The sequence below is a fragment of the Mytilus trossulus genome, chromosome 5, assembly GCF_036588685.1.
Source record: "Mytilus trossulus isolate FHL-02 chromosome 5, PNRI_Mtr1.1.1.hap1, whole genome shotgun sequence".
Taxonomy (NCBI): domain Eukaryota; kingdom Metazoa; phylum Mollusca; class Bivalvia; order Mytilida; family Mytilidae; genus Mytilus; species Mytilus trossulus.
Genome location: NC_086377.1, coordinates 16,888,746 through 16,909,029, shown reverse-complemented (window position 1 = coordinate 16,909,029; position 20,284 = coordinate 16,888,746). Strand labels below are relative to the sequence as shown.

General features: G+C 31.6%; 2 protein-coding genes across 2 annotated transcripts in view; both read right to left on the bottom strand.

Annotated features, from left to right (window-relative positions):
• Positions 1-6,852, bottom strand: part of LOC134718601 (centrosomal protein POC5-like) — a 39,324-nt gene extending 32,472 nt beyond the window's left edge. The window contains exon 1 of the mRNA XM_063581230.1: positions 6,718-6,852. The gene's annotated coding sequence lies outside the window, so the exon portion shown is untranslated. The remainder of the gene's footprint in view (positions 1-6,717) is intronic.
• Positions 6,853-7,788: 936 nt separating this feature from the next.
• Positions 7,789-13,980, bottom strand: LOC134719461 (uncharacterized). The gene is made up of 8 exons (XM_063582452.1): positions 13,952-13,980; positions 13,235-13,298; positions 12,780-12,929; positions 12,040-12,158; positions 11,024-11,197; positions 10,429-10,539; positions 10,029-10,131; positions 7,789-9,485 (listed from the first exon to the last, which is right to left on the bottom strand). Exons 1-8 carry the CDS (start codon positions 13,976-13,978, stop codon positions 9,418-9,420), a joined length of 816 nt encoding a protein of 271 aa, XP_063438522.1. The 5' UTR covers positions 13,979-13,980; the 3' UTR covers positions 7,789-9,417.
• Between the last annotated feature and the right edge of the window lie 6,304 nt (positions 13,981-20,284).

Genomic DNA, 20,284 nt, shown 5'->3' with positions numbered 1-20,284 from the left:
GTAGGATATATACAAGTATGCATGTTAATTTAGATATACTTTTTAATTAAAATATATTTTTTCCTGACAGTCATGATATGTTGTGATGTTATGCTATTGTTTCAGAAAAAGGGAGAAGGTTTGGGCCCATTAAAACGTTTAATCCCGCTGCAAATGTTTGCACCTGTCCTAAGTCAGGAATCTGATGTACAGTAGTTGTCGTTTGTTTATGTAATATATACGTGTTTCTCGTTTCTCGTTTTGTTTATATAGATTAGACCGTTGGTTTTCCCGTTTGAATGGTTTTACACTAGTAATTTTGGGGCCCTTTATAGCTTGTTGTTCGGTGTGAGCCAAGGCTCCGTGTTGAAGGCCGTACTTTAACCTATAATGGTTTAATTTTTAAATTGTTATTTGGATGGAGAGTTGTCTCATTGGCACTCACACCACATCTTCCTATATCTATGACAGTTTGTTTGTGCAATACAATGCATATCTTCACAAAATTTCAACCTCCTCATACATGTAGACCAGTAGAGTTTTTACTGAGTTTCATTTATAACTAACTAGAAAGTTAAAATGTCCTTTAACATGTTTAATATATATTGTCTGAGCTGTCTTAGGCCCCTAAAAAAGGGTTAACTATATTAAATAGAGAAATAAGAGAAATAAAGAAAACATTGAGCATCTTATTAGGCAAAAAGGACTAAATGTAATTATATAATGGACACAATGACCATGATGACATGCCAATATACATTTTTTTAGCTGGCAATGACGAAGCTGACATCCTTTTTTATCCTTGCAAAAAGAGCAGCATAGAAAGCAAAAGGACAACCACTGGAAAACAACACCATAATGATCACTACAGGACGTCAAACAGGCAGTATATAAAAGTCATGTGCGTAGCTACGTTTACGTGAAAACACCCGGGCGTATACTTGAATTTGGTAAAAAAAAAATCATCTAAATAAAAATAAAAGAATTGGTTAACAGTACATTAACCTTTTATGTTTTCTTCAATGGCTTGTAATTGCGAAGAAAAGTGACAAAAATTAGTATCATATTATTTCTGTCAAATTCCAAATCTACCGTGAATTCTATACTAACTTCCCCTCTTCTTTTTCTTTTAAAGCAATTCATTATGAGCTAAGATTCGATATGTGGTTTGCCTTTTTGGTCGATCCGTTGACATTTATGTCGCGAAATGGAGACATTTTGATCCTATTTTGAAAGGGCATGGTATATATGCATCATTTCTATATTTCTATGTTCTGTCAATCTTTTGGTCATTATAATCTATTTAGTAAGAAATATGCTTATTCTTTAAATTATGTGTCCCTTTTGAAAATGCCACTGCAATACACAATGAAACCATTTATCATGTTTATCAATTGTGATTTATATCGGATTGTAACCAAACACGGGAAAATATAAATATTTCGATTTATTTGTGATAAATTGGATATTGGAGGGGTAACAGTCAGTAGATCAGGTGTAATTAGTCATGCCTCCGCTTATCCACTACCAGCAGTTTCTTAGGCATCACCGATGTCTGGGCGTACACGTAAAAATGTACTAGCTACACCACTGAAAGTACAGGAGAAAAATGGCAGAGAAGATGGGAAATATCTGATAGAGGCAGTGACCTTCACAGAAAATTACCAACTAAGAAACACTCAATTATGTACGATTTTCCCACTTTAAACATTTCAGTATATCCACCCCAGGGGTGTGGAAATATTTGTTGTGAGCACTTGTCCCTGGGCAAGTAAAACCAAAAATTTTATTTGTCCGGAATTTTGTTTACTTGCCCTGATGATCCAGTGTTTTCCTTTTTTCAATGAGGTAAGGTGGGTGTTTTAAAAAAATCATCTGCAACCGGGTGTGTTTTCTTAAATGTCCAACCGTTTTTTTTTTTTTATTTACTGTGGGTGCACGTGGGCATGGTGGGGGTCACAAAAATAAAGATCAGTATAATATTCACATTTTATAATTGAGTTGAACATAACTAGAAGAAGTCATATTTATTGTCAAATATTCTTTCACTGTTTTTTTTTTCTTTTAAAAATCCCTCCTCCTGCGAATGCAAGGCCTTTCGATCTAGGTTTCTGTCCTGTTTCTTGCTTTTGGGCTGTATTAGTGACACACAGAATAGTAGTATCCTTTCTCTGTGACGATAAGCCATTAGAAGTCTTGCTCATATTTGTCTTCACTTGCGTGTCTTTTCCGTTGTTTGGTTGATTTTTGTTCAATATCCGCAACTTCAACATTACTGTCAATTTTATTTAACTTATTTGGTCTGGTATTTTCATTATCAACATCGTCATAGATCTGCCTTTATTTTTCCCCCGATTGATATATGAAAACATTGAAATTTGCCGATTGGACGCCATCTTTGTCAATGAAAACAATCAGTGAGGCGTGATAAGTATTCAAATTTTATTGGTACGGAACCGAATAAAAATCCAGAATTTTAAAAAAGACGACCACCTCCTAAAATGGAAAGGTGGTCGGCTTTCAAAAGAAGGTGGCATGCACACCCGGCTTAAATGCTGAATGGAAAACACTGTGATCCCAATAAATATTGAAGTATTTCTTGTTAGCTAATATATGATTCTTACTTAGCACTGTTGTGCAAAAGGTTGGGCGGTAAATACCACCCCCGGTATTTACCAGTGGTATTTACCGCCCGGACAATACTCCCCAAGTGGTCAATACTGGCAAATACTGGTCAATTGAATTTTCATGGTTGTTTCTACTATTGATTGAAGTAAAATCTTGATCAAAAGACAAATATAATGTGTCAGCTTATAAAATTAATGAATTTGATATGTTTTATTCATTTATAACACTTATTCTTACTGATTTAAAATTTATTTTTTTATGAATTATGATATTGCATACTTAAGAATTTACAAATTTTATATTTTATTTCAACATGTTTCAATCAATATATTTTTATTCAAAATGTATGATTTTACAGGTAAATAAAACTACAGGTAAATGAAGTTACATGGGTCTTTTTACCTATCACCTGGCATTGCTAGGTGTGAAAATTTAATTACTAAAACAACAGCCTCCAATAAAAGTTGACAGTACATGGGTTGAAAGTAATAAAATTGATATATGAAGACTCCCTTGAACAATAAATTATTTCCTGTCTATAGCTATTTAACTGTGAGATTAAAACCTTCTTCATGCTGCATGGGAATGGAAATTTGAAGCAGGGACAAAAAGTTTTTATCTTTTGTATATTATGTACACATTTATCAATGTAGATCCCTTTTTGAATTTACTATAGAATTAGAAATGAAAGCATTAAAAATGATTTGAACACTTTCTTTATAAATTAATTATTAATTGTAATTATAATTAATTGACCAAGTAAATAGTGTTTTTTATAGTAATGACCACTCAAAATTCCAATCGACCAGTATTTGCCGGTATTTCCCAGTATTTGCCAGTATTTCCCGGTAAATACCGGTATTTACCACTGGCATGGTCAATACTAGTAGTATTGACCACTTTTTTGCCAACCTTGCTGTTGTGCATCACAAACAAATGAAATCCATTTGTTTAAATATGTGTAAAAAATTAGGAAAGTAGGAAATGGGTGAACACCAGTGGGACAGAAACCTAACAACAAACCAACCAATGAAATGACATATATAAAGGACAATTTTGTTGCAGTTTTTGAATAAAAATTGTAGCCGGTAGGTACATATATACTAAATTTAAGGACAGTGATTGAAGAAATGTAAACTAAATAATAGATAAACTATTGATTTTATGGTGTTTCTCTCCACTGACACTTTTCTTGATTATTTATTATTGTCTTGATGGACTTTAAAGCGTCCCTTCTATTCACCACTTTGACAACAAATAATATTGACCTTTCATCTATAAATAAGACAAAAACTTAATTTATTTTCTGAATTTCCAAAGATATCCAGGGGCAATCTGATATCCACGATGTCTGAAATTCTCCCTTCTGTTTTTTTTAAATACTGGGTGTCCTCGGCTTCATTTGTATTTGAGGTTTTCTACACGACTTATGACTCTTTTTTTCTTGCCTGCCCAGCTTTTTATTAAGTATTTATCAATCTGAATCTCGATATAAAATTTAAAGAAACAACACTTCCAGTAAATGATGGATAAAAACTAACCGACAATCCCGGGTCAATGGACAAAGCCAATGCAATGTTACGTGACTCAGGTTTGCATACTTATTTTTATTTATTTTTGTATTAATCAATCTGAATCTATTTCCGGTATCAAGTAATATTGGTCCTGTTATATTTATCGTCATAAACATTGATGTTTTTACTTGCTGAACATTGGTTTCTGTTCAATAAATTAAACATCTTTATTTGTTATGAAATTAATTTTATGTTTTTGTTAGATTTGAACTTTGTCTTGTATATTTTTTTACTTGTCCGGTTGTTCATATGTACGAGTCGGGCATAAAATTTCCACACCCCTGCACCCAACTAAGAACTGGCTATACAGAACTCGACTACTACAAGAACCTAGTAGGCCAAACCAACGCCATAGAGTTATGCAAGTGTGGAGCACCTGACCACCTCACCATTTCCTTCTGGAGCGTCCCTGCTTTGAGAAGGACCGAGAAGATATGTTAAACCAAATATCCAAAAAGGTCTGGATCAGAAACCTGAATTAAGCTACTACATGTATGCTAACAAGACTATACGGGGAGAACACAGAGATCAAAAGCCAAACTAAAACAGAGGCATATTACATTGACAGAACAGGCAGATTTGCTACTGCTGTTCCTCAATCCCAATAATCAATATTAACCAGCGCAAACAAATTTAAAGCACACTAGAGAAGAAATACACTGAGAAAAACGCACCAAAGAGAAAGCCTGCACATTGGGACAATTCTTGCCAATAGGCCTTTTAAGCAGGTTGGGAATAAACCCTCTCTATGGTGATTATACCTGAATAGAGGGATAAACCTTCTATAGAGGGGTATTTTTGTTTAGACTGGATTTAAATCAAAACAGGGCAGAATGGCATTCTCTACTTATTATGGCAGTAACCTGCAACAGTTGATGCACCAATTGATGTACTTAGTTTAATATGCACATGCCCAGTTTGCTGCTTATCTGACAAAATATAAAATCTATTGTTCACCATGATTGAAAGCTGTGATGATCAGGTAAATTCTACTCACTGAACAGAATTTCTATTGTTAGATTTAACATGAAATTTAAAGGTCATCTATTCCTTTTGATGTTGATCAGGTGTTCAGATAGGTATACAATAGATTTCAAGTTTTGTCACTTTAGCAGAAAACGGGTTATCCCTATTTTTAGAAAAGTGCATATGTTGATGCACCTACTGCTAGAGATTATAGCCAATATAATTAGAAAATGCCATTCTACCCTAATTTGCTTTAAATCCAGTGCAAACACAAATACCCCTCTATAGAGAGATAATTTTATCCCTCTAAAGAAGGTTTATCCCTCTATACAGGTATAATCACCATCCAGGGGGTTTGTTCCCAACCTGTTTAGATTGAGGATTGTTTATCTTTTCAGACAAAGACCTGGAGACGAATATGGCAATTACATATCATGTTTTAATATTTTTTGGGATCTCCTGTAGTTGGTGATCGCAATACTGGTATACCAGTATTGTGCACAATACTGGTATAAAAATTTTGTACCAGTATTGTGATTTTTTTTTTTAAAAACAACAATACTGGTACAATATTGATATACCAGTATTGTAGATGTATTGTAGACTATATTTTAAGGTGTATGATGTACCAAGATAATTTTAAGTGTATTTTTCATTTAGAAATATTTCCTTTTTGAGTTATATATATTACATGTATTATGTAAAGAAATTAGATAAAATCAGGATGAATTATATTTTATTCATATTAATCTTATAGCAATGATTGACATATAAATAATAAATGACATAAACGACATTGAATACATATGATAAAGTTAGAGCACTATCATGACTATAACAGTTGTTCATTATAAAAGCACTAAATACTGATAATGTATTGTCTATCTCACTTCTACTTGTCAACTAATTACACTGGATACTGTTCAGATATATGGGCTAATATGTTGGTGAAAAACAACAGAAGACTTGAAGCTTTCATTGATGACAATTGCAGTGTATCACCATTTAAACATGTGAATTTAACAATTGTTATACATCATGCTTTTGTTTTATTATTAGTGCTAAAAGAACATTATCATATATAATATATATCAGTATTTAATATCATTATGTTTATAATTAAATTAGTGCTTAATTACCTATATATGTCTAATTATTCAAATACCTTATAATAGTCATGTCATATGTTAATTGCATTATGTGACACATTTAATAAAAGATTAATTACCTATGTATTGTTTATTTACAAAAAAAAACAAAAAACACAATACTGGTACAATACTGGAATACAATACTGGTACACAATTTTTATACCAGTATTGTGCACAATACTGGTATACCAGTATTGCGATCACCAACTACAGGAGATCCATTTTTTGGGATAACATAACAAAACCGATAAATGTAAACTTTATAAAAAAAATTAAACACTTGGTAACTCGTTTGAACAACTTGCAAGTCAAGACATGAACCAAAATATTATTCAGTGTTTGCAATGTTTCAATTTGATACCTTTTCATAAATTACTATGCTGAGTGAATGTTTAACACTAAATGGATTATGCAATTACTTTTTAAGGCAGTGCACACAAATCAAATGTAGATAAGAAAATTACAATCTAAATATTGTTAAAAAATTGTGCTCTAGGCAGCCATGATGTAAACAAGTTGGTTTCAAAATTCGGATGTTATGTTGAATTTGATTGGTTAACAGGAAATAGAAGAATATTTTTGATTGGACAAGAAATTATGCGACTTCAACTAATCACCCACGATCTAAACAGAAAACGTAGTACGCAACGTACTAACACTCGGAGAAAAATAATAGTACTGCAGTACACAGGAACAGTGTATAATCTACTTACATCGGACTAAAAATTAGTAAATTATGTAACCATAGACTTTTAAACTAATAATTGTTTTACTAAGACGTCACATTTAAGTTAAATACACTAAAATGGAATATATTACTGCTTTCAACACGTTCTCATCTAAAATTAGAAATTCTCACTAACGGTAATTTGTCATAATTCGTACTCAAATAGGTCGAATTATTGCTCATAAGACAAACGTATGCAAAAAAAAGAGAAAACAAGAGGAAATCAATATTTTTTTTTTATACAACACTTGAAAAATTTGAATATGGCATATTGCAAATCTGGTGTATATGAAACTCATTTAAATTACATTTCTCAGGTCTACGTCTCTGCCTACCAACCTGGTGTATGCATACTCTTCAATTTTATTTCTTATTTTTTTTTCCAGGTCTGTATGCCAGCATACCAACCTGCTGTATGCCGAATCTCCAATTTTATTTCTTAAATTTATTTTTCAGGTGTGTATGCTAGCATACCAACCTGGTGTATGCTGAACCTCCATTTTTTTTATTAATTTTATTTTTCAGGTGTGTATGCTAGCATACCAACCTGGTGTATGCTGAACCTCCATTTTTTTTATTAATTTTATTTTTCAGGTGTGTATGCTAGCATACCAACCTGGTGTATGCTGAACCTCCATTATTTTCCCCCCATGTTTGTATGCTGGCATAACTACCTAGTGTATGCTGAACCTCCCTATTTATTCTGGGTTTTATTTTTCAGTAATGTATGACTGCAGACCAACCTGGTGTGTTAAACCTCCAATTATATTTTTGTTATTTTTATTTTTTAGATCTGTATACCATCCCGCTGTATGGAGAACCTTCAGCTTTATTTTTCAAGTCTATATAAATGCATACGGACATAGGTGGACGAGTCGTCTTAGTAGTTACTACTGTCATCACTAGACTCGACATTGAGGTTGCCACTGTTATCTTAATTGACTAGGATTAGTTTTTCTTTCGAAGATCCGAGGTTTTTCTTTGGCCACTCCGGCCATAAAAAAATAAAGAAAATGCCGCCACCAAAAATCCATTTCTAGCAACTGCATACAGACATAAAATGGATGAAGAATTATGAGATTACTCCATGGTCTATTATTTACAGTTTTGGCATAATTCTTAGTGTGCAGGAAGAATTCAGTGAAGCCAGTGATCAATATGGACCGCCTTCAACTGGCAGTGATTTTAGATAAGGTTTGGTTCTGTGTTGGATGCATAGGTGTCACATTCACTGCCAATAAATAAAATGAAACTTGCGGCACCATTTATTTGCTTTTTCTTATGTTAATGACTTGATTTTGTATCATTGATAGATATACACTTTCCATTAGCCTCTGTTCTTTTCTTAAATTTTGTTTACATTGGTATTTTGATCTGTAGTGCAAAGATTTTTATATTGAACATATGTGATCACTTCAATATAATAACATGCAGATACAAAAAATTCGGATTCTTCTTCATTTCTTTAACCGGTTTGCCTGGTGTGTTTAGATAACACAATGTATTCTTAAATCAAGAATGTGTCTGAAGTTCACAGATGCACGACTCGCAGTATCAATTTCAATGTTCAATGGACCGTGAAAATGAGGTTAAAACTCTTATTGGACATTAAAATCAGACAGACCATATCATAGGGAACAGATGTACTAAGTTTCAAGTTGATTGGAATTCAACTTCATAAAAAACTACCTTGACCAAAAACTCCAACCTGAGACAGGACGAACGAACGAACGAGTCCACAGACCAGAAAACATGCTGCCCCTCTACTTTCGTAGGTGGGGCATGAAGATAAAAGAGTGCATTAACATCTCATTGAAATGGTGTCTTTGTTTAATCTGTTAAAAACAGGATTTACGCGTATTGTGAAAACAATATGTATATTGATAAAAAGATGTGGTTTGATTGCATTTGAAAAACTCTTTACCGGTGCTAACTGACATATAATATGACATACACATATAACAATATATGAATGCTTTTGGCCAAATGTATTTTAGGGGGGTTGAGATCTACGCCGCATTTTTCGCCTGTCCCAAGTTATGAGCCATCGGCCTTTATTACTCTTGTATGATTTTTTATTTCATTTTCTTGTGTGTATTTCGGAGTTTATTAGGACGTCTTTTATTACTGTGTACTAGTGTACATTTTTGTTTAGGGAAAAGCAGGAGCACGTTCTTGGTGCTGGAGTATCTGGATGCATTGAAAACTCATTAGTGGTAGTTTGTTATTGTCTGCTTTATGGTAGGGTTGTTGTCTCTCTGACACAGTCCCCTTTCCATTCTCAATGTTATTCGGATCCTTAACTGTAACAACCCAATAAATAAGGAGTTTGGGTTTGTTATAGTAAAAACAAACAAAATAAAAATATTTGTACAGTATGTGTCATGTGTCTTTAGTCATGCAATGCTACAAATTTTGTTGCTCTTCTTCCACTCTTGGTCACCACTGGAAATCGGCCTTCTGAAAGTAATAAAATAATTTGTATTAATTTTTTGATATTTCAATTAAGGAATGACTGTTATATTTTTTCTGTCTATGACGAAATAACATAAAAAAATTGGTGCACACTGAATAACGCGCGTAGCAGATTATTTAACAGTGTGCACCACATTTGTTATGTTATTTCTAATAGACAGAAAAAAAATTACAGTGATTTCTTATAATTTAATTATAAATTCCATTTTAGAAAAAAGCTGATGACGTCACAGTCACATGACTAAATTATGTCTATAGACTTGTAACAAAATAACGTCAGCCAATTAGAAGACGCGTTAATCCAACATTAAATTATATAACTATATAGAAAATATACTTTTTTCAATATTTATCAAATAAAATTGAGAATTGAAACAGGTGATGTTCCAAAAGAACCAAAATCGACTGAATCAGATTTTACTCAATTTACGTTAGACATGTCCTATTCACTCCTATATTTGCATGTAATTTTCCCTAATTTATTGAAGCGTCGTCTTCTCCAAAACAGTATATACAAAATTAATTTACCTATTTCGTTGACATTTTGTATTTGCGCATCATGAGAATTAACCGGCTCAGACTGTTCCAACATCAGTCTTTTACTGGGCGGAACGTACTTTCCGGAATAAACCTACAAACAAAATAGAACATTTTAAATGATAAAGCATGTTACAGCACTTAATCATATGTACATAGATCAATTAGCATATAATATTGACGGTATATAATAATAGCCTCAAATAACATGAATTCCTTGTTTTTTTTCCAAGCTGGTCTTTTATTATTGCTAAAGTCGGCTATTTCCGAAAAATATAACTTAAAGTGAAAAACATAACAATTTAAGTTGGATAAAAACAAATTGTTACGACACAAGAAAATAAATGAGGTAATAAAACATTAATTAAAAAAATAAAACATATATACTTACAACGTTTACTCTTTTCTGACGTTGTTTTATATTTGTCAGTTCTTCTGGAATCACTAATTCCTCTTCAATACCCTCATATGGTAGCAAAAACTTTAATGGGCATTCTGGTACCTAAAACACAAATTCCGAAAATAACTTAAGTAATATGTCAGCAAATTTATGATATGGAAATGGTAAGGACTGAAAATAAAAAGAAATTATAAGACATTGAACAACATGCACAACAAAAGCAGACCAAAAGCAATAGAACAGCATTGCTGTTTACTTCAACAAATGGTATATTTGTATTAATCATGTATCCGGTATCAATCAACGGTATTATACAAGTATAGCCTTCGTATAAGGTCGAATCAAGGATATCTTGGCCTGAAAGAAGTATTGACTGTCAGAGGAATTTTATAGATACTATATTGTGTCATAGAAATTAAATACATATTAGTTGTTATTTCCTTTACTTTTTACCAAATTTCCTTACTTAAAATAATAGATCTTAGATATTTCTTATAAAACTTTCAACAATATCATGAAATTCATTACCTTACGTTACAAAATATATCGGTTTTTAGATATTCTAGAAATTATTAACTGTATATACCTCCAAAACTGGCTCTTGGAGGTTTTCAGTGGTAACATTTTCCCACCAGTCCTGCTCCTCTTCAAACAAGAGACCACTTGCAAGCAGTTTACTTTTTACGTTTTGCAACTGTTTCTTCAAGTCTTCCGACCAACATGGTTCTTTTATAGACGGAGTATCCTCTGGTGGCAAATTCTAAAATACAACAGTGTTGTTTACAACAACAAAACGATAATGAGTGATTTCCAAGGAGACAATTCCCAACCAGAGTGTATATGACAAAGACATTTACAAATACAGGTCATTGTACGGCATTCAAAAATGAGCCAATCATTTACTTAATAATTAGTATGTTAGGTATATAGAAGGCCTTAAATTAGGAGATAACTGTATTGTATTTTAAGCTCCGATGGCATCAATTGGGGATTTGATGGTCGCAAATTAAGTTTACTGGCGACGCGTTAGCGGAGACAGTAAACGGGTATTTGCGACCATCAAATCCCCAATTGATGCCGTCGGAGCTTAAAATACAATATTGTTATCTCCATTCTAATGAAACTGACAGAAAACAACGTTAAAACATGTATTTAAAATCTGTCATATGCCGTCTGCGCTTGCGCGTAGGTCCCATAGCATCAATTGTCAATTGATGCCATGTAAGAAAGTGACGTTATCCAATCAAAATGAACGTTACAAACGTTGTTGCATTAGAATAACTGATCTTTAGCACGAATTTGTCTTTTTGTTTATTGTTGATGGTGTGAGAATAGTATACCTAAACAAAAAACAATACTTACCAGTTTGGAGTACTGTGTAAAAAAAATGTTTAGATAAGAAAGTTTAAAAGTGATGATTATAAAAATAAGATGGACAGTCCATATCACAGGATGGTATTGAAATTAAAGATGTTCCAACAGTTTTTGTTGGGTTAAACTACATTAAAACCCCACTTCAAAAACTGTGATAAACATCTGCATGAATTATGTAATTATTGATAAAATACTATTAACTATTTTAATAATAAGTGTTTAAATTACCTTGAATATGACAATGCCATTCTTATCTTGGTCATTCAAATAGGATGTTCTGTCATTACTGTCAGGCAACCATTTCTGACTTTTGGCCCATTTTTTATAGTTCCAGACTATCTTCCCGTCTTAAATAAAGATTGTGTTCGCTTAATTTTTTATTGTACAATGATAAATATTCTAACACTACCTTTACATTATAATAAAAAAAAATAAAGATAATAAAGGACTAGTGACTTTAAAACACAATCTGATACTGAATCATTAGAAAATGAATTCATAACATGTGATTAACTTATTCAGTTTAAAAGCGGGTAATAATAAGCTAATCTAATATGTCCCAATGTCTTAATTGTTGAGCAATAACAAGCATAATATGCATTTTAAAACGATAACATTTACAGACATATTACGATTAAAAGAAAAGTGTCAAGTGCATAACCGGTATTTCCTTTTTATCAGCATTTTCTGCTCCGTATTGCAACACCTTGTTTTTGTTAACAAACCGAATAAACCTTTGGATTCATATTAATTCGTCGTTAAAAAAAGTAAAAATTATATGTTCAAATCAAGAGGTATACACTGGTTAACAGTTGATATCTATCATACCAACGGGTGTGTCAACCGCAGAAAGCAATATGATTGCTTGCACAATTTGGTAGACTAATAAATCCTACTGAACACTTCAGATATTAATAATTGTTTGGTAAAAAAAGTGTGTTTCATTTTAATTCTGTATGGAATATTACCTTCATTATAATGAATTTGGATGTGAAAGCAGTCATTAAAATTATGACAACCTGCCATTGTTGGCTCCAGCCAAGATTTCACATCCCATACGGTCTGTATGCTTGTAGCGGTTTTTATGAACCCTACCTTCTTAATCTGCTGAATAAGATCTGTAACATATTTATAAAAAATCATTGCAGTTTTTTCATTCTATGAAGTTGAATAGTTTCAACAATATCATTTTTAATGCTTGGATATTGCCATTGTATACAATGTACCCATAGGTGTGGTGGTCATGAGTTTTGCCAATAAAATGAGGTTTGTAATTTTCCATATCAAATATTGAAACAACATATACATTATTTGCATTATATAAATCCAGAATACTATTTTCCTATTTCTTTTTATAGAGAACAAAAATGAAGGAAATCATTCTGCATTAAACATACTACTACAGATATTTTTGTATATATACCTTTGAAGGTAATAACATCAACTTTTAAAACTTCGGCAATGCTGTGAAACATGGCGTCAACATCCTAAAACAAATATATAGATAAAGCATTGTTTTTATACAATGAAGATCTTTGTGGTATGTCATCTAAAAAGGTAATTGTTCATTAAACATATGCATGCGTGTAAGTCATATGCATACGTGTAAGTCCCTTTGAAAATGACTCATAATTTTTATTGCATATTTAGAAAATAACTGACCAGAAATGATAATAGCCATAATCTTGGTCCCGTTCAATTTGTTTTAATATGCTTGTAATATTTGTTGTTACTTGAGTAAATTTGGCGTTATAAAACGCAATATCAATTGTATTGCTAATCTATGATTGCTATAAACGAAGCAAATTTCGACCCATTTTGTAGTTCAAAATCAAAGAAATTCATATATCTTTTTATTACTATAATTTGTGACTTGGATGGAGAGTTGTCTTATACCACATCATCTTATTACCCCAAAAAAGGACTCTCCATTTATTCGTGTAATTGTAGAACCAGCCTTTTATATGGACGATCAATGCATTTGAAAGGGACCATACAGTTGACCCCCACTACTACAGCCTGGGTTGGGACCCTCTTTCTTGAACTTACTAAATCCACCCCAGATATGTGTATGTAATTTCTATAGGTTGAATAAGAAGCATAAACAATTTAATCATTCTATTGCATTAAAATAACCAACCTCATGCGTGTGACCAACTGGTAACATGTGTAAATAAACCTACAATGATAAGGAATAGTTATAAAATAAAACGACATTTTTTAATCATATTTATCAATCAAACGGAATCGTTAGCACTGTGAATAAATAAAAAAGTAAATGAATTACGACAACATCTATATATATATATATTACAAAGAAACCCCAATTACATAAACAAACATTATTAAAACCATCCCCATATTAACTTTTACACAGTAAAGATTTTTCTTGTTGATCAAATCAACTGTGGCAAATTGTCAAAATATACACATCATAATATTCTTTCAGTTGTTTTGTAATACAGTTTCTAGTAGTGTAAATTCAACTTTTTTCAAACCATTTTTTTTAAATCTGATTTTTATTAATTAACAATTTTCAAATACCAAACTTAGATCGGACCAAAGTATTTATTATCACCGGCTTCGTATGTATCTAGTATTTTGATTGGTTAACGTATTTATATAATATACTATTGACCTCTTTGAAAATCTTTCTATGCACTAATACACCTCCAAATGCGATCATATGGCAATTTTTATTGTTTGATGCACTGTCCATCTGTAAATGCAACACTTTACCATGGGACTGCTTAAAGTCTGAAATGAAAAATCTAGAGGTTTTGGCACAAAAAATAATTAAAATTTTCATTTTCTGATTTTGAATACTCAGCTGACCATTTAGGTTTTCTATATTATTTTACAGATATGAAATACATGACAAATGAAATTTATAGAAAGTTATAATCAAAACTATTAATTTATTTATTAAAATGATTTCTCCGTGAAACTTTGGATTGATTTCTTCGTTCGTAAAGTTTATAATATATATAGTAGAGATGTATGATTGTTTGACACAAAACAACTATTGTATACGGGAAACAGTTGTGCGTTACTTTAGTTGTTGAGTATATATCAATTTCAAACGTTAATGTATTACCTTTCAATATTTCAAGCAGAACACTTATATTCAGATTGACATCGTGGGTATACTGAGTGAAATCAAAGAAGCTATATCCAATTTTTTTATATGCGTTTACACCTGTAAGCAAATATGTAATTAATCATTTTCATATTTTAGATAAATTATTGAAATACTGTCATAAGTGGAACATTGAAGTTAATACTGAAAAAACAAAAGTTATAGTATTTAGAAATGGATGGCAACCAGTAAGTGCCAGATTCTTCTACGACAATAAAGAGCTAGAAATTGTAAATTCCTGTATATATCTTGGCATGATGTTTTATTTTAATGGAAAATTCTTACAGACTCAGAAACGTGTGTCTCAACAGGGATCACGAGCTCTATCGTCATTGTTAAACTCAGTGAAAGATTTGTTCTTGTCAAAGAAGAAACAACTTGATCTATTTGACAGTATGGTGGCCTCTGTTCTTAATTACGCTTCGGAAATATGGGGTTTCAATCGAGGTAAAGATGTTGAGATTATTCACAATCATTTCTGTCGATATATTTTAAAAGTTGGCAAATCTGTCCCAAATTGTTTTTTATATGGAGAATTGGGCCATTTTCCTATGTACATTATGAGAAAATTTAGAATTTTGAAATATTGGTTGAATATCTTATGTAACAAAACACCTATTGTTTATGATGTTTATAAATTGTTACTTGATGATGCCAATAATGGCAAAAAAAACTGGGCTTCTAATGTACGTGACTTACTATTTGATAGTGGTCTCAATTATATATGGTATCAACAATCTGAACTACATACTACTGAATTTTTTTATGTAATTAAAAATAGAATTATAGATCAGTATATACAAAGCTGGTTATCATATGTAGAAAAGAGCGAAAAACTTAGTATTTATAAGGATATAAAGTTAGAATTTAGGTTTGAGGATTATTTAGATTTTTGTTATAATTCACACTTTTTAACTAAATTGCGAAGTGGTACATTTAAACTGAATATTGAAACAGGAAGATATACTGGCATGGCTAGAGAATTACGTTTATGTAAATGTTGTAATATGCAGTGTGTTGAAAACGAATACCACTTTTTACTAGTATGCCCTGCCTATAGATCAATTAGGCCTATATATTTGCCAAAATTCTATTGTTCTTGGCCAAACCTTACTAAATTACAGTATCTTTTTAAATCAAAGTCTATTTTACATATTAAAAAATTGTGTAACTACATAAAATCTGCGTGGTCAATCAGATCACATATTGTTACTTAATGTTATTTGCTTTCTTGTAATGATTTATATGTATTGTTCTCTGCTGTTTATCATTTGTCATGTTGTAAATATGTTTTTCGTTGCTATAGCATATATATGCTTTTTGCAATAAAGTATTCATTCATTCATTCATATTGTACCTTCATAAGATAGTTAAATCAAAAGTGATAATTATCATAAATTAACAAAATGTCGATAAATCTTAGTCTTTAGTATTTTTTAGGAAAAACCGACTGCTGATCTTAAATTCACATAATCTTCTCTACCTATAAACAGACATATGCTGCTTCTTTCCCATAGTGGCATTTAGAGCAAACCGTAAAGTATATGTATGGTTAATATGTAGTTAAGCGTAACGGGCCCTGTTTCCGGTCCGCATAATGACAGAGACCAGTACAAATAAACACTTAAAACAAATTTCATGTATGTACCTGTTGTTTGTACAATTAGGTGCTGATTGCAGGAGAAAATAAAATTTAAAGTTAGCATATTTTTATTTTCAATCATTAATGTAAAAATAGATTGACAAATTACCTTGCCTATGAACTAATGCACCTGTTAAAGGGAAACTTCGCAAAAAAATCAAAAATTGATATTATGTCCATTCTGTATTAAAATGCTCAAATTTATAAATATTAAAGTTTTATTCCGCTAGATAAGAGATCACCATCGATTTTAAATTTTGAGTATCAGTTATCTTCGTTCCGCCATTTTGTTATCTTGTCCAAATAAAAATCACGATATGTCTATAAACCACAAAGAAACAAAACTACAGTAACCGATGTAGTCGTAATAACGTGTCGATATCTTGTCAATCGTACGGTTGTTTTATCTGACTAACTAACTTGATACGGAAAATGTTCTTATTTTTTTAATAACCATATAGTCTGTTATTTTTAAACTGTTAATATTGGAATTAGTTAAAAAGTCAAAGTTCAAATCATAGATAAGTGTTCCGTAAAAATTGTTTTCGAAAATCTAATTCGTTCATAATTCAAGTAATCAAATAAATTAGGATCTTCGCTCCACTGATCACCCGCATGGCTTAAGGTATTACTCCCAAAGGTATTGTGAGGGGTGTAAGGTGACACGTCCAGGTATTCAAGCGATTTCCTGTCGGACTTGCAAGTTCATGCATCGTTTCACTTCTGTAGGTATTGATCAGTGTACACGGCCGATAACTTATAAATTTCCATTTTGAACTATCAGGTGCATGTATAATATACATCTCTGTCTTGCGTGTCCGAAAGTGATATAATATACTAGTCATTACTTAACTCATACGCTTGTTTATAAATAAAATTTCTGGTGTAAAGAATATTATTTATAAAAAAAAAATGATACCAAAAAAAAAAAAAAAAAAAAAAATTGAAGATATACAAATATACGTATTTTTTCCAAGGGTTAATTTGGGAAAATCAGAGACATATAATTGTATTATATGTCTCTGGGAAAATGTAATATTTACTCCTTGTCAATAGTAAAGGACAAAGTTGGATCATTCCAGAAATGTTGATTAAAAAAAATGTGCGCACTTGTCGACGATTCGTTTATACGCCCGGATATAAAGTTACGGAACTATACATGTATACATTGAACATAAGAAAGAAACATACATTTTGTGCAAATTGGGGTAAAAGTTTTGTAAATAGACTAGTCCACGTATACCAACAGTATGTAATCATCCAATTAGATAGACTATTGTATACCAAAAGAAGAAGAAGAAGAGGACCAATTTGATTTAAATACAGGTCGATCTATAACTTGCTTTGGTTCATCGAAGTTATGAACATAGTAAAATCACAGATTTATATATCAATTAGATTGTTCTCGAATAAAGAAAGAAATTTGTCATCACCACAATTGTTCCGACATATGCAACTGGACGTACACTTATAATCCCCGAGGGATGTGAATATTTTCTAGGAAAGCTATTGAGTATTAAAGTTTCAACTCATTTTCGGGATTTATTTTCTTTCTTGATATTCAATGACAGCAAATTTAAAGAATAAACAGCTTGTCAGATATTTGACCGCTTTAGGGGTATTCTTGCCAGTTGAACAGACTTATAATTACATTAAAAAAATAGGGAAAGATGACATTAAATTCGTTGTCTTTTGTTTTTAAACATCTTTGGTCAAATAGTTATTAAGTATTATACGTTGTGAGATGAAGACTATTTTAATAAGGACGTCCCCGATTATGATTAAATTTGGTTGACGTTTTTCACACTTGTCTTGATAAAGAATATGTATTCGTAATTTTTCGATTCCATTCCAAGAAGACCTTAAATTTGCTGTCAATTTTTTTAACACTTCTCAAGTACAAAAGTATTTTTTCTTTATTTGTTCATATTATATTCCGCTTCGGTAGAGTTATCTTCAGTGAGTTCCAGTTATTAATTTATACGTGGCTTTTAAAAAGTCTAAATCTAAGTGTTCTCATTCATTTATTTGCCTAATAAAGACAAATAAAAGTACTTTGGTAAAGCTATTTATAATTTCTAAGTTCTCCTTTTTATTAGACATCAATCAAGGACAAAAGGTGTAAATCATTTCATTCGGACATATGAATTAAGTTTCCCGTCTTTAACCGAAAATTGTGTATTTCTTAGTAAATTAACTTATTTGAATTCAAATAAATAATAGCACCAAATATAATTAAATAATTCCACGGCGATCAATTTTTATTTGTCACCAACTTGAATATATATTTTAAATATGTGTATTGAATGGTCCCTTGTCTTATAATTTACTGATCCGAATAGACAGTCACACGTGGCAAGGTGTGCCCGAGAGGCGTGGTTAAATACCGAAGTGCAAATAACAATTTACCTTTCAACAAGCCATCTACGAGCATTGCCACAGAACCGCGAATACACACATCGTATCAACCAAGTCATAGCAGAGATAGTAAAAGGTCAATAAGAGTACACCAACATATTGTCTTTACAGATTATTGTACTTTACTTTGTTCACCTTATCAGTCCGAAAATACATTAATTAAAAATAAATTTATAACTTTTTGTGTTGTCTACAAAAATAATTCGAATATATACGTTTAACATAGAAAATTTATCTCATGAATATGTACAATTGAACGTCTGTGCGTTTTATCTTCTTTTTATCGGATGGTTATTAGATAAAGCATAAGTCATCGGCGCGCTTACGATTACGTTAAAATATGATTAAAAACCAAGACTTTTAATGATTGTATTTTAAATCCCGGCATGCAAATACCAGGAGAAAACGTCACGACCTACAGGAAGTAGTTAATATTTTTTCATTAAATATTGAATTTCTCCTTTATTACTGCACATATAGCGATAAAACTTTGTGAATATATATATTATGTCATAATGAACATATGTGACCCGCCATGACATTTCCAGGCTTATGGAGGTAAACGTCATAATGCGAAAACGTCGATGTAAAGTTACGTAACGTAATCGGAGTACCTGTTATTGAATGTTCAATTTGTTTAACTCATAAACTTATCTAAACTTGCCCTTTTTTCTCTTTAAGAACTTGAATATAATTTCGAATATGTAAACAGAAGATTTTTTACGAACAATATTTAATCATGCAGGATAAAATAGAATTTATAATTCCCGTGTATAGATTTGCGACATGACTAATTTACGCAACTTGTAGCTTTGATGTTTACAACTTTGTTCTTAATCATTGAAAGGGCTTTCAGAGGCGGATTTAGGGGAGGGGGCCGTGCCCCCCTTTTTGGGAAAAAAATTGGTTGCTTATATAGGGAATCACTGAAGTGTGACTGAAACGGGACCCCTCTTTGGTCAGTCAGTGGGTCCCCACTTATGAAAATTTCTAGATCCTCCACTGGCGTTGGTTGTTATCTATAAATTATAGTAGCATTGCAGATATATTGTAAAAATAAAATAGTAGCGAAGGACTATAAAATGCGTAAATTAACTGTCTGTCCCGTATTAGTTTTGAGATTCAGGTTTTCATCAAGGGGGACTACTTACGTTAACTATTTTAGACAACAAACGCAAAAGTAAACACAGAAGACAAAATATATTTTGTACACATTTACATACTTTGAAGATGAAAATGAATTAACAAGTGCACTGTGTCTAGAACACACCGGC

What these genes read in the sequence shown, in the direction of transcription:
- LOC134719461 (XM_063582452.1), bottom strand. Translation starts at nt 13,978, where the DNA reads ATGTTACCAGTTGGTCACACGCATGAG. An exon ending in CCAAATTCATTATAATGAAG is followed by an intron (nt 12,159 to 12,779) that starts GTAATATTCCAT and finishes TCTTTATTTAAG; the next exon opens with ACGGGAAGATAGTCTGGAAC. An exon ending in ATGGCATTGTCATATTCAAG is followed by an intron (nt 11,198 to 12,039) that starts GTAATTTAAACA and finishes GTTGTATTTTAG; the next exon opens with AATTTGCCACCAGAGGATAC.